Here is a 14,730-nt window from a genome sequence, read left to right on the forward strand (position 1 = left end):
GTTAACTTTATGGCAGCCTTTCACAAACCATCAACTTCTGCTCTACCTAGCCATGATGTCTAATTTGGGAATGTATAAATTCTTGGATTCCACCAACTCGCTTTCTTCTTCCAGGATCTCAGATCTATATACTGTACATAGATTTTTCTCCTCAATTTCCCCCCCACACACACAACAACTACCTTTTGATGTTGGCTGGATTAAGAGAGTGATGGGATATAGATATTATTTTGCTTTCTGCATGTGGTTAAGATGCATAATACCCAAGGCCAGCCATGTTATTTAGGCGCATAAGGCAGAAAAGGCCACAGGCTCTTTCCCCATATCTGCCAGTAACCATAATATAATAAATTAAATAGCCATTTACATGACACCATAAACTTTGTTGCCTGTTTCATTCAGCCCAAAGGTACAGTTATTCTGCTCTCCTTTTAGCCTGTGTCAATACATCTAGCAATATTATGGGTTGCTAGTATCAGCAAGCCCTGACATAAGAGAAACTAAGTATGGGAGTCCAGCCAAGATGATATATTGATGCTTCCTTTTAAAGTCTTAAAAATTTTGAGTTTACTTAAATAGCAGTAAACTTAATTCAGTGTGTTACACTGAAACATTTATAGCAAGGTATTATAAATTAAAAGACTATTATTTATTTACATGGCACAGATTCAAAGTATTAAATGCATACAATCATCATAATTTTTAAAATTATGTTTTTTTAAAAAGAAGCTTACAAACAGAATACCGGTAAATGCAAATGTTAGGAAGCAAGTCCTAATTACTGCATCAGTTTTAAAGGTCAACAACTTCTTCCCTCTCCACCTGTTTTATTGGTTCGGTCAATAAGACAATGTGAATTCTTCTACAAACCTGTAAATTTATACCGCTGTACCAGAACAGCAGGTGTCAGCTAATTAAATGGGAAGCAGCTACCATTAACCCCAACAGTGCAGTAATACCAGAAGCATAGGGCTGTACAATATTTTTCTGGTGGGACTGTATTTGGCCTTTGAGTGGATTGTGGGGGGATGTGGGGGACTGCTTTCCCCATGTGGATAAGATAGGATAAAAGTTGCATTTCGCCTCATTGGATTGAAATTGACTAAATAAATTAAATTACAATGTATATGATTGCTCTCCAACTTTTTCCCTTATGTTGCATTTAAAATCAATTTTGGTGTTATTTTGGAAAGGATTTGGAGAGCCTCAGAAGACCCCAGGAAGAGGAGTTTTAAGGAGGTGAGAAAACAACCACCACTTTTCAGGATCTGTGTGCCTTTTTGAAAATTTCCAAAAGGAAATCTGTATTATTGTGTTAAATCAATCAGTGTTTGCTTTTATCCTGCATTTAATGGAACTCATTGAAATTCAATAATGGCAAAAAAAAAGTCCAAAGAAGAGCGATTCTTACTTCACTTTTCTCCACTTCAACTATGACATCATTAGTAAAACTCTGCCAAATTTCCACAAAAGGTCTGACTTGACAGAAAGCAACTTCTGCCTTGATTAGGAATGTAGGATGTTGCTCTATATAATGTCAGAATTTATGGTCTATTGTGACATGCAATACTTTCTGTTGGAGCATCTTCCCATCCACTAATGGACAACTAATGGCTTTTTTCACTCAAGATGATAGTTCTTATCTAAATTCCAAAGGTTAATCTCACCTACAGCATGATCTCTAGGTCACATGACTCTGTCTGGAAAATTAACTAAGAATTTCTTACACTCAATGAATGTACCATATCTTTAAACCTTTTTCTCCTGTTTGGAATAGATTGACTTCCAATCCTCTAGTATAAAACCAGGCTGATCTAAATTGCATGGAGAGTTTGAAAATGATTTGGAGGACATCTGCTTAATAATTTTTCTATAAAAAAATTCTTCTGACCTACTACAGTTATTTTAAAATATTCAGGTTTGTTATATGTTTTGTATCTTATTTTTATTTCTTAATACATTTTATATCATCTCCAGGTATACCAAGAGTGTGTATAAGTTTTCATATTTTATGGGATCTAGTTAACAAAAATGTTTCAGAATGAGAAACATATGAATAATGTATTGAGGATCATTCACACGAATATGACAGAACTCAAATATTTTCAGTTTGTATATTATATGAACATTCATTCTGATAAATGAATGATTTAGCTGGACATTTCAGAAAGATTGCTTTGAATAAGATCTTACAATCCTTAGCTACCATGTTTGAGGGCACCAAGTTAGGAAGATGTTATTAAGCATTTGGTAATCAAATTCAGTTATTTTTAGAATACTGGCTTTTGCAAGACAAGTATACATCATAAGTTCTCAAAAAGCAAGCATTGTTTAAAATTAAATATGGAAGACTATTAAAGATCCACTGTTAAATCAGTCTACACAATAGAGCTCTGTGAGTCAGCATTTCAAACACAATCATCACACAGAATTTTACACTAAAAAGTAGTGTATATATTATATATATTAACATATATTCAACATCTATTGAAAAGAATTGTTTTTATTTCCTTCTGGAAAAAAACAAAACAAAATTAGTTCTGTCAATCATTTCTGTCAGCTCAGGTCTTTATCAGCAACCTGGGCCGACTCGGAATGGTTAAGATTTTCCATAGGTTTTAAAATAATGGAAAAAATAATTGATATACGGAAATAAATACTTTAGTTGATTTTCTAAAAATATTAAATAGCTGTCACCTCTAAATCTCATTTAAAAATATTTTTTTAAAAACATTTTTTCAATTCATTCAAGATAATCTTTTACTACGTCATCCACAGATGATGGGCTTCTCAGATTTCTCTGCAGTGATTCATATTAATTGAGCCTCTTCCAGGGTGGCGTCCAAGGGCCAAAACTGAGAGTGCAGAATCATGAAACCATGGAGGCCTTGATTCAAAAGCCTGGTTCAACTAGACTTTTAATCAAGCTGCTGTATATTTTAACAAAGAAATCTCTATACTTTTCTAATCAAGGTTTAAACCACTGACATGGGCAAATCCCCTGAATGTTTATATGTGTCATCATTTTGTGTTCAGAATGCACCATTAAGAATGCCACAGTTGAACTAGGCAATAAGAAAAAAACAAAGCCAACAAAAATCAAAATCAGAAATTTTATTTATTTTTCTTGAAGCAAAAACTGACATCAAATGCCTTAATATTATTAAATTATTAATTAAAATGCAGCAAATTCAGACTTAAATCTAAAACTGTTAGGTGTAGCTAGAAAGAACATGACCAAAGATTATTCCCAGCAACTTTTGGTATGGTTACAGAAAGAGCTATAAATGTATAGTGCAAATGCACTAGAATGCAAAGTAAAAAAACAAAAAAACAAAACCCAAAGTAATTATGAACCACACCTTCATGTAGCCAAGGCTTTCTGACAATGGCTGAAATCCTTTGCTTTCCTTTTTTAAGGAAAGAATAAGAATCAGAGAATTTACCTAAAGTTTATGAACATAACCAGCTTTTGATTCTCAAATTACATACCATTTTATTAGACTTGTATTGCAAAATTGCTTTCCTCAATTTACAGTACTATGGCTTTTGAAAGAAGCTGTAACAATCTGTAGCCAAGCAATAGTAAGATATAACAAATAAATTGCTCCTTATTCTATAATTATAATTTCTCCATGTTATTTGTCTAGAAAAAAAAATCTCTCCAAAATCACTACCATGCTCAGAAAGCATGGGGGTGGGGGGGGATTCCATATGACTTATGGCCGAAAGTTAGAAACAAAAGAAGCTGCTGTATCTCTGTTCAGAAGTGGCGTATTTTGCAGCCCCAGAGCTCTCTAAAGCCCTTTCTCCTTAATTTTCATGGAGCAAAGGCAGAGAGTGTGCAAATGGATCCTAAATGTAATTCTCTTTTTCTCCTTGACTGTATAAACGCCCTTTGTCAGCTATGGGCTGCCATAGGGACCGCAGTGCGGACTGCACCACGCCCACCACGCCGCCAGTATCTCTGGGCAGACTCTCTAGCAGCAGCATAGAGAGGTGGGAGTAAAAGAAAAAAGAAAAAAGAAAAAGGAGACACTGTTGCTGGCAAGCAAAGACTGGAACGACCTCTGCTCTGAGCTGGAGTGGGGGGTGGGATGTGTGTGAATGATGACAATAGGGAGGGGAGGAATGACTCACAGAAGGAAAAAGTAGAGCAAACTCAAGATCAACTGCACCTTCCTTATGCCTCCTGGTGCAGAAAAAAATGCCAAAGTCAACTTGGCAGATCGCCAAAATACAACCGACACACATATTTGCTGTTTCAGAAGCAAAGGCATCCTTACACATCTCCAGGAAATGTGTGTATGTAGTAAAAATCATAAGGTGTTTCCCTGGACATATTCCCCCTCCCATATCTCATTTGCTTCTGCTTCCTGTCCTACATCTCTGGAAATGTGGATGAATTGGGGTAGCCCCAGAGAACAAGGCTTTCCTCTGAATGAGGAGGCCATCAACTCTTAACCTTGTTGTTGTTTGAAGTCAGCTATGGTACCAAACCCCCCCCCCCATCAATTACAAGGGTGCCATTTCTTCCCTCTCCTCAGGCAAGAACTGATGCCTCCACACCCTTCAGTGCCTCCCTGCAGCTTTTTTCTTTCTTTCTCTGTGCAGAAGGCACGCCTAGAAGTGCGACTGTATCTCTGAGAAAAGGGGACCGGGCGGGGGGGGGGTAAATAAGACACCGCTGGCAACAGTAGCACTGCAGTTCTAGAGAATCCTCACCCCTCCTAACGCAAGCATCCACATCGAGAAAAGGGGGAAGGGAGTGGTTGCATCAGATTTTCCTTTTTCGGATCCCCACTGGGCTGAACTAGGAGATCAGCCCAACGATTCCCCGAGAATTGCACCCTAAACAGGCAAGGGGCAGAAGTTCCGATGGGGACGGAGGGGGAGGCGGCGGGTACCAAGGTCGCAGGCAGAACCGTTGCAGAGAAACGCTCGCCCGCTCTCCACAAGAGACGGCGGCAGCCAGGACTTTTGTGCAACCTGTAGGGCGCCTCCGACCTCTTCCCTTTTTCCAGCCAGCGCTCGGCAAGGGAAGGGAAGGGAAAATGGGATTCCTCTGCCCCGAAAATCTTGCAGGAGAGAAGGGAGAGGAGAAAGTGGGCGGGAGGAACGCGGCACACCGCCGCCGCCGCCGCCGCCGCCGCCTTACCTCGCTCTATATTGCTTATGGCTCTTCTCAGATGCTCCTCTGTGACCAGCTCGCCCACCACGACCAGCAGATAAAATTTGCTGTCGAGAAAGCGGTGCGACAGGCTCGGCGAAGGGGGGACCGCGCTGGGAAGGCTACAAGACGGCTCCGACTCGGGTTCCAGCACCACCGTCGCCATCCTGGCAAGCCCGTCGCCGCCGCCGCCTCCCTCCCTCCCTCCCTCCTTCCTTCCTTCGCAGCGCCTTCCAAGCTCTCCTCTCAGGCGGCGGCGGAGAAAGAGGGGAGGCGACGAAAGGGTTTAATTCCAAAGGCGCCTCCCTCTGCAGGGAAGAAGAAGGGGAAAAAAATGTGCGCCGAGAGGCACCACCGCGCTCCAGGCAGCTGGAAGAATGAGGGAGGGCGAGGAGGCGGCGGGTTTTTATACCGAGACAGTGCGGGGCTGGGACCTGGCGAGAGGGCGGAGGGAGGCGGCGGCGGCGGCGGCTGAGGAGGAACAGGCGGGAGGGGGGGGTAGACCCGGCACAGCCACGCGCTGTTGCTGCTGCTGCCGCCGCCGCTTTGCCAACAGGCAGCTGATGTCATTTGCAGCAAATCATTCCCATCGTTGCCTCCGGAAGGAGGAAGGATGAGGTGAGCCAGCGATGCCCAGAAAAGCACCGCAAGGAATGAGGATGGGCCTGCTTGGACTCCCCGAGCCCATCCGAACTTTTTTTCCCCCCTTTCCTGTTGATTCTTTCAGGGTCATCTTCACCATCTTAATCCAGAAATAAGGTATTGTGTGTCCCGCGGAAGAGGCACAGCCACAGGGACATTTAAATACACACAGGCCACACTAGCCAAGAAAGTCCAAGCGAACACTAATATTTGGCCCTGACAATCGCCAAAGACAAGGCAAAGACGTTATTTTCACCTTTAACAAGCCACAGAAGATCAGCCGTGGGATTGGCCCTTGGTTTTCAAAATTACTATATATGACGTTAAATAAGTTTACTTATTTAATCACATTTGTATAGCTGCCTATCCTGCTTAGTGACTTTGGGCAGTGTACATAATAATATTCAAGAATGTGCAGAAACCATTTAAAATAAAAGAAAAAGAAAAAAAAGTGATAGAAAAACAAAGTGTATTAACTTTCATACAACTATCCTACAGACTCCACTTAGGGCAGTACCCCCAAGCTAGTTGATAAAGCCACATTTTAAGGACAGTTATAGGCTGTAGGATGAAAATGAGATGAGTAGAAAAATTTCCACAGCAGGCAACAGAAGCAACAGATTCCTACTGTAGCCAGTAGCTGCCCAGTCAGTCATAAGACTAGAGCAAAGAAGAAAAGTGAAGCCAATAAATCAAATAGCTCACAAGTAACATTAATACAAAGCATCCCTCTCTGCTATTGGATTCATGCATATTTTTAATGTACATGCTTACCAGCGAATACTTTTTGCAATCTGGTTGCAAAGTTCAATAAGCAAGCAAAGCAACATGGTTTTTGCATTTCAGTAACCTGAAAGTTCAATAGCATAGTAACTCTTTAACTTGCAACAAATGTGACTTTCACATTTTACAATGTGGATGCCAAAGAAAACAATTCTCATGAGAACAACAATACTACATTATATCCCTTGAACTCTAAGAACATGTGGGAAGAATCCAGAGGAAGAAATATTTTGGGAAATATTAAAAAGGCAGAATATATTTCCCCAAAAGATCTTAAAGGCAGAAACCAATACCCACACCCACAAGACTCTCTGCCCCAAACAGGTCTGCAGAAATGCAGATGTGATAATCTTGTCAGAAATATTGGAAGCTGGGATTAGAAAGAAAAATCCCTGGAATCAACAATCCCTCACACCAAAAATCCAACAGTCATCAGCCCTAGCCCCAGGAAAACAGGATATGACATTTGGGACATAACAGGATTAACCCACCACCATCAGAATATGAGAAAGGCAAACTCAGACTCGGGTTAAACTTCATGCCACAGGAACAACTCCAAACAAAAGCTCAAGAAGGTATAAAAACCCATCACTCCATACTACGTGTGGTCAGCTTTCCCAGAGCCATCTTTCTCTCTGGCTCTCCTCTTCAATAAACTGCAACCTTCTTTCTAAGGCAGTCTCCATTTTGTTTATTCCCAGCTTGGACTGGACCCTGATGAAGATTTTTCTTTCAACAAATACACGAAGGATAACTCATAAAAAGAGCACATGGCAGGAGTTTATAGTATTGTTCAGATAAGATCCTTTTAACATATTACATATTTATAACTTAAACATCTTCTTTATTATGGTACATTCCCAAGCATAAGATTGTTCCCAACTTTCCTTTCAGTATCAAGTCAAATGTTCTATCCCAAACATTTTAAAATATTAATTTTGAAGTGTCATTGTTAATAGATTGCTTATTGCTTTTCTATGCCTTTTTTGTTACTATTGCAGGAAATTTGTTTTAGAGTCTTGCATATCTTATTCTGGGATTTCCTTCGGGAAAAATAACAAGTTAATAAAGCATAAAGCATGTCCCATGGATGATCAACATGGATGACTGTATGCCGGTGTTTCTTAAACTTTTTTCTCTCAGGACAAATTCTCAATTTTAAAAATATGGAGGAGCCCCAAAGAGCTTTGTTTGTATGGATTATATTTATCAATATTTGAAATTGATGCATTTGTTGCAACTACCACTTCTTACAATTGTTTGATGGGATTTTAATATTGTATTATTTTTCAACATAGGCTGGTAAATAATTTTGATTTTGAGGACCCCTGAGAGGATCCTAGGACTATATTTTAAGAAACACTGCTCTGTGATATGTGCTGTGTTATTCTCCAGGTAGTATCAGATGCTACTGAATAACATTTCTTCAGAAATAACAGTTAGAGAGGATTAATTTGTATTTGATTGGCCACTAAAGACTATCTCTAGTAAGTTCAGGTCTGGTGAGGATATTGATCAATATGAAGAAGGCCATGTTGATGGTGCTACAGCTTCCCTAAAGATGCTTTTGTCAAACCATCTTTATTATATTTTTGACATCAGATGAAGATATGAAAAGCCTCTTAGTAAGGTATGTGGTTTCTGTTCGGTTGTTTTTAAGTGCTATGTTCTTCTTTTACCATACATATTGTTTGCACTGCTTTTTAAGTTCAAGTCTATATTTATTGAGGGGCTGCGCTTATATAAAGGATATGAATATGATAATTTTCAGGACTGATTTTTTCAGAGAACTTATACAATGGAAAGGCAGTATAAATACTGTACTGTTATGAGTAAAGTAAACTGCAAAATTTATATTGTTTTCTGCAAAATAACAAGAGTCATGTCTTTTCCATTTCTATCTGACAACTGCTTAAGATAGGAAAGAAAGTATGACCAAGATAATTTTCTTCCTAGATAGTTATGCCAAGAATTTTCCAACAGTTCATTTAACCTGAAATATTATTGGGAAGTAATAGCAAATCCCAGAATTTGGGTAATAGATTTTGTGTCAACGAAGTGAACTGAATAAAAAAAAAATCTATGTCTGCAAGTAAACAACCAGGCTCAGAGTTCAGGGAAGTATCCTTCAAATCTAGCTCAACTCCTAATTACTTTTAGGAATAAATCTATTAGGTTTTCCTGGTTATACACTTCTCAATCCCATGATCCTTAAAATTGATACATTTGTTTCAACTACCACTTCTTACAATTGTTTGATGGGATTTTAATATTGTATTATTTTTCAACATAGGCTGGTAAACAATTTTGATTTTGAGGACCCCTGAGAGGATCCTAGGACTATATTTTAAGAACTTCCCTCCATATTAACAACCATGTCTACCTGCTGCTTGTGTTTATCAAAAAAAAATAATAATAAAATTATTATTATTTTGACAAGCACTTTTTCATGATGCATATTTAAAGGAAAAGTTTCTCAAAGTAAGCTTTTTGAGAAAACATAATTGCTGCTATGGACATGTCAATTTCAGTAGCATAGTCTCTTTCATTTTCGGTAGGATGGATTGTTTTGTTTTGTAGATTTTGGATCAGGTAAGACTTTTGATTCTATCATTTATGCCCTTGAGAAGTCAAGTGGAAATGTGATGTTTCAAATAGTCTGTGATTATTTTTAATAATATACATCTGTGTATGGCCCATGAATAGTTGCCAGCATGACATTCCATAACACTTTTTTATTTTAGTGAGCTATTGTAATGAATGCAAAATGATCTAGTACAGGGTTCCCCAACTTGGCAAATTTAAGAACTGTGGACTTCAACTCCCAGAATTCCACACCCAGCATAGCTTACTGTACTTCTGAGAAAATGCAAGTGATGGGTATTTTATTGCATGATAAGAGGAATAAAAGATTTTTTTATTCTACCAGAAATGTTTTTGTTAAATTTTGTGTTTCAAAATGCATGTCTTCTACCAGAGGTTTTCTTGCTTCCCAATACTTGACATATTGTTTCTTTATGTGTTGTCACCTTGATACATGCACTATTTTACTAATGTGCCCAGTAATAACAAAGGCAATGAATTGATTATAATTATTTCTTAAGAATTCCGACAGTATGCTTTCAAAATTCCAAATGTCCTCATTGGTCAAACCTTCAAAATCTGTACTCAGCAAACTATGGAGCAAGCAGTATTTTAACAGAGGAAGTTGATATATTTTCAAAGAAAAAAATAAATAAATTGAGCATCTATAATTATATATATGCCCAGTTAGCCAGCTATATAACATTTGAAGAAAGATATGCTGCTGTTTCATTTGTGCTGTTTTTCTGTGATCATTTGGTCTTCCTTTCCAAGATGTGGAGGCACAGAGTTCTTGCTGCACCAGTGATACTGATATAGTATCAATATCTTGTGCTGTAATAATTGCTTTGGGGATTCCTGAACACAATGTAAACATGCTTCCAAAAAAGCAGAAAGAAAGAGGAAATCCTGCTAATATGATGAGAGTATATCCCACTAATATGATGAGAATATATGAGAATATTTATTTATTTATTTATTTATTTATTTATTTATTTATTTATTTATTTATTTATTTATTTATTTATTTATTTATTTATGGGATTTGTATGCCGCCCTATCTCCCAAAGGACTCAGGGTGGCTAACAACGATAAAAACACAAAATACAAACATTAAAAGGTATTAAATCAAATTATCCCATAAATAGTCCAATTAAAAACACTGATGAAAATTTGGTAAAACAAATTAGAGATCAAGGTCAAGCACGTATTAAAAGGATATATAATGCATTGATAGAAATTGACTCAGAAACGGAACTTGTTAAAGATTGTATGATAAAGTGGGCCCAGAATTTTCAAGAAGTTATAACAATGGACACTTGGGAAAAGATCTGGGTTAGAAATGTAAAATTTACACAGGCCCAAAATTTAAGAGAGAATTTTTATAAAATGTTTTATAGGTGGCACTTAGACCCTAAAAAATTAGCAAGCATGTATCCGAACTGCCAGCCCAAATGTTGGAGGTGTGGTTGTGAGGAAGCAACATATTTTCATATATGGTGGACTTGTAAAAAGGTTAAAGCCTTTTGGATTAAAATTTGGTGGAATATGCAAAAGATATTTAAGAAAAGGATAAAGTTTTCTCTGCAATTGTTTTTATTGGGTATTATTACAGATACTACTGTTATAGACACTAAGTTGATGTTGCATCTAATTACGGCGGCAAGACTTTTAGTTGCGCAATATTGGAAGAAGGAGGAATTGCCGACTATAGAAGAGTGGACTTTGAAAGTTTCCAACTTGGCGGAAATGGCAAAGATTTCAGCATATTTGAAAGATCAATCGCAACAGAGATATATTGTGGAATGGAGAAGATGGATTGAATATATTCAGAATAAATATGGGACTAAAAAGTTTCATTTAGCATTTGAATAAGTAGTGGTTTTTCATGATGTATGATTAGTTATTTGTTACTTTATTAATATTATGACTATGGAGAGTTAAAGTCCGATAGAACTTAATGTTTTATTTTTGTTGTTAGCATATTTTAGTTTATGTTTGTATTATTATACCCTGTATTCAGCTCTGGGAAGTCGGGGAGGGGAGAGGGGAGGGGAGGGGAGGGTTGGGGAGAGGGGAGGGGGAGGAGGGAGTTCATTGTATTTTAAAATTGTAAAACTTTTCAATAAAAAAAACACAATAAAACAAAATTAAGAAAAACTCCCTTCCATCAGTCCAGGTCGGCCTGTTGAAAAAGCCATGTTTTAAGGTCGCGACGAAAGGAACGGAGATCTGGGGCCATCTGGAGCTCCAAGGGGAGTTGATTCCAAAGGGCAGGTGCCCCCACAGAGAAGGCCCTCCCCCTGGGGGGTCACCAGTCGACATTGTCTGGCCGACGGCACCCTGAGGAGGCCCTCCCTGTGTGAACGCACAGGGCGATGGGCAGTCATTCCTGGCAGCAGATGGTCCTGCAAATATCCCGGACCTAAACCATGTAGGGCTTTATAGGTAAGAACCAGCACCTTAAATCTCACCCGGAGGACAACCGGTAACCAATGCAGCTCATGCAGGAGGGGTGTAATATGGGACTATCGGGAGGCTCCCATCACAACCCGCGCAGCCACATTCTGCACCAGTTGAAGCCTTCGGGTGGTCTTCAAGTGCAGTCTCATGTAGACAGCATTGCAGTAGTCTATACGGGAGGTAACGAGCGCATGAGTGACCATAGCTAATATGATGAGAGTACACACACACACACACACACACACACACACACACACACACACAGCTTATCAATGACAGCCAATTTGGTCTAGTGGTTAAGAGTCCAGGTTAGAAATCAGGAGACTATGAATTCTAATCCCATTTTAGGCATGAAAGCCAGTCATTCTCTCTCAGCCAAGCTCACATCACAGGGTGGGTTGTTGTAGGAAAAATAGAAGGAAGAAGTATTAGATATGTTAGCTGCCTTATTTATAAAAATAAAGGTGCAATTTAAAAAATCACCTGCTATAGTAGAAAATTTGCAGCCACCAGCAGCTTAGGTTAGAGATGCTATTTTCAAAGATATTTAAATTATACCTCTGTCTAGTAGGCACTCAAACCTGTACTTAAACCAAATAAATCATCAGTAATTTAAATTATCCTGGCCCCAGGATTTTAGAAGTCAGTATCACCCTCTTGACTTTAGCTTGAATGTTAATCGTTCTCCATAAAAAGCTATCTGCACCAATCATATGTAGCATACCCTGGACATAAATGGATATATTTTAAATATTCTGCTGCTACATTCAAAGGGTTTAAAAGTTAGATTCTAGTTAGATAGTATTGCCTTAACATATGAATCCTTGGTTTCCAGGGAAAAATATTGACATAATTTTGTTGATTTTAAATTTAAACATTTACAGGATGGTATATTTTTCCCTAAAACCAGAAAATTGAAATGCAACCATAACAAAACCAAATCACTGAAAGGAAACAGTAAAAAAAAAGTTTAAATACATATATCACTTGCTGGAATGGTCTCAAGTATGTGATCAGCAACACCATATCATAGGTGGAGAACAGGTGATGAAATGTGCACCCATGACTTTGCAGTGCATATTCTATCACTTTAAATACTTGTGTTTGATACTGCAATACAGCATGATGAGGAACACAGAACTGATGTACCATATTACAAGTCATAATTTTATAGCACTACTATAATGGCATCAAAGGCAGATAAACTCATTATTTGGGCTTAGAATTGTGAATCTGCTGATAAAATGTTTTTAAAAGGTTCTACAAGTTACCAAATGGAATAAATGAAATGAAAATATATGATACTAACAACAGTAAATTATATGTTTTGTCAACTCATTAGAAAAATAAAGGAAAAGATTAGGCTGATCTCATAAAGTTAAATTATGCTTTATTAGGACTTGATTGAAGGCTGTCAGTAAATACCCAGGCTACTTCTGAGTTCTTGATAAATAACTACACTTACATGCTCTTAAAATGACCAAAAATCAAGCTCAAGGTGAAGAAAACTTGTTTTCTTATTAACCAAAGGTATTATAGGAAAAAGAGTGGAAAAACATGGGGGCAGAGTTAAAAGAAGAATCAGCCTAGAATCCCTATATAGCCACAAGTTGACTAAGTCCAATCCCCTTGATCTAATTCGAAGCAGGTTCTAACCCTTGGTTCAGAAGATTCCTGTGAATAAGCTGTTTAGGAAACAAAAATCAGTTTAATTGGACCTTCATATGTGAATATGATCTTTTGTGCCTAAAAGTTATTTCATTGTCAACATAAATCAGATTTACATTTACTGAAAATTAGTACATTTCACTCTTTTTAGCTGCAATTATTTCTTAATTAACATCTTCTTTATAATTTAAAATTATGAAAGGGCATACCACACTCTAGGGGAAATTATTTATACATTTTCCTCTTTGTTACTGGTATATTTTGAGCCAACTATTTTAATCCTCCTGCTTCTTAATAGTAACTGAATGAAGTACATAATATTAATATAATGTTAGTATTTAATGGGTTTTTGTACTATTAAATGAGTTACTGTTACATACATTTATTTGAACTTTTGGTATGCTTTAAATCAGAAAAACAGATATTGCTGAACTATAATTTCCATCAGTATTTAGACAGTTGTAGCCTGAAACATCTGAAAGACCATTTTAAATTAATAAAACTATTAATTTTATAAACTGTCAAAATTATGTTGTTCTACTATTGCAGTATTGATGTATTATCTTTATTATGTTATTGAATTTAATTTCCAATTTTTAACACATTTTAAGCAAAATGTATCTCAAAATGACAATTATTTTATTCAAAGTATAATGAAATACTGATATAGATACATAACTGAAAGAAACATAAAGTTGGGTAAAAGTCATGTTTATCTAGCCAAACATAGGAATTTAGCATCTTAAATAAATCCCTTTAACTTAGCAATAGGTGGTATGGCAAAAAAAAAGTGGGGGGGCATTCTTGTGGTTTTCTTTGACAAAATTTCAGTAACATCTGAAAGCTTTGAAATAAGATACAATCATATATTTAGCTCCAATGATATTATTATCCAAGCAGCCGGGTAATAATAGAAGAAATTATTATCACCAAAGACTATTTTGAGATCAGAACTTTCAAACCTGGAAATAGATTACTAGGAAATTTGAATGACTAATGCTCTCAACGTTGCTGAACAAATGTTAATGGAATGCAATATTACAAGAAAATATATTTTAATAATCCAGAAATACCTACAAATTTACCAATTCTCTCTTCTGTTTGATTATTTCTATTATTATTGTTGTTGTTGTTACATATTTTTATAAGAATTGTCCATTTTGTTGCAAAAGCCACTCTAGTTATTTTATAAGAATTACCGGTATCCATTTTGTTGCAAAAGCCACTCTAGTTATTTTGTTGCAAAAGCCATTCTAGTTAGGATAGAGAGATAAATTATATTACTAGTAGATAAATATACACTCCTTTATAACAATGTGTTGTAGTTGACAGACATATCCCAAATAATCAAATAAGCAAGCCACTTGTCATCATTAGTAATCAATCACGTCAAGCAAATATGCCCTTTGAAACTAGCTCTC

At 37.1% G+C, this 14,730-nt stretch overlaps 1 protein-coding gene across 1 annotated transcript in view; it reads right to left on the bottom strand.

Annotated features, from left to right (window-relative positions):
• MAP1B (microtubule associated protein 1B) overlaps positions 1-5,336 on the bottom strand; it is a gene marked incomplete at both ends in the record, with an annotated part of 60,539 nt that extends 55,203 nt beyond the window's left edge. The window contains one exon of the mRNA XM_081315571.1: positions 5,159-5,336. Coding sequence (XP_081171697.1) covers positions 5,159-5,336 — 178 coding nt within the window. The remainder of the gene's footprint in view (positions 1-5,158) is intronic.
• Between the last annotated feature and the right edge of the window lie 9,394 nt (positions 5,337-14,730).

Source organism: Vipera berus, assembly GCF_964194415.1.
Source record: "Vipera berus genome assembly, chromosome: 2".
NCBI classification, from domain to species: Eukaryota; Metazoa; Chordata; class Lepidosauria; order Squamata; family Viperidae; genus Vipera; species Vipera berus.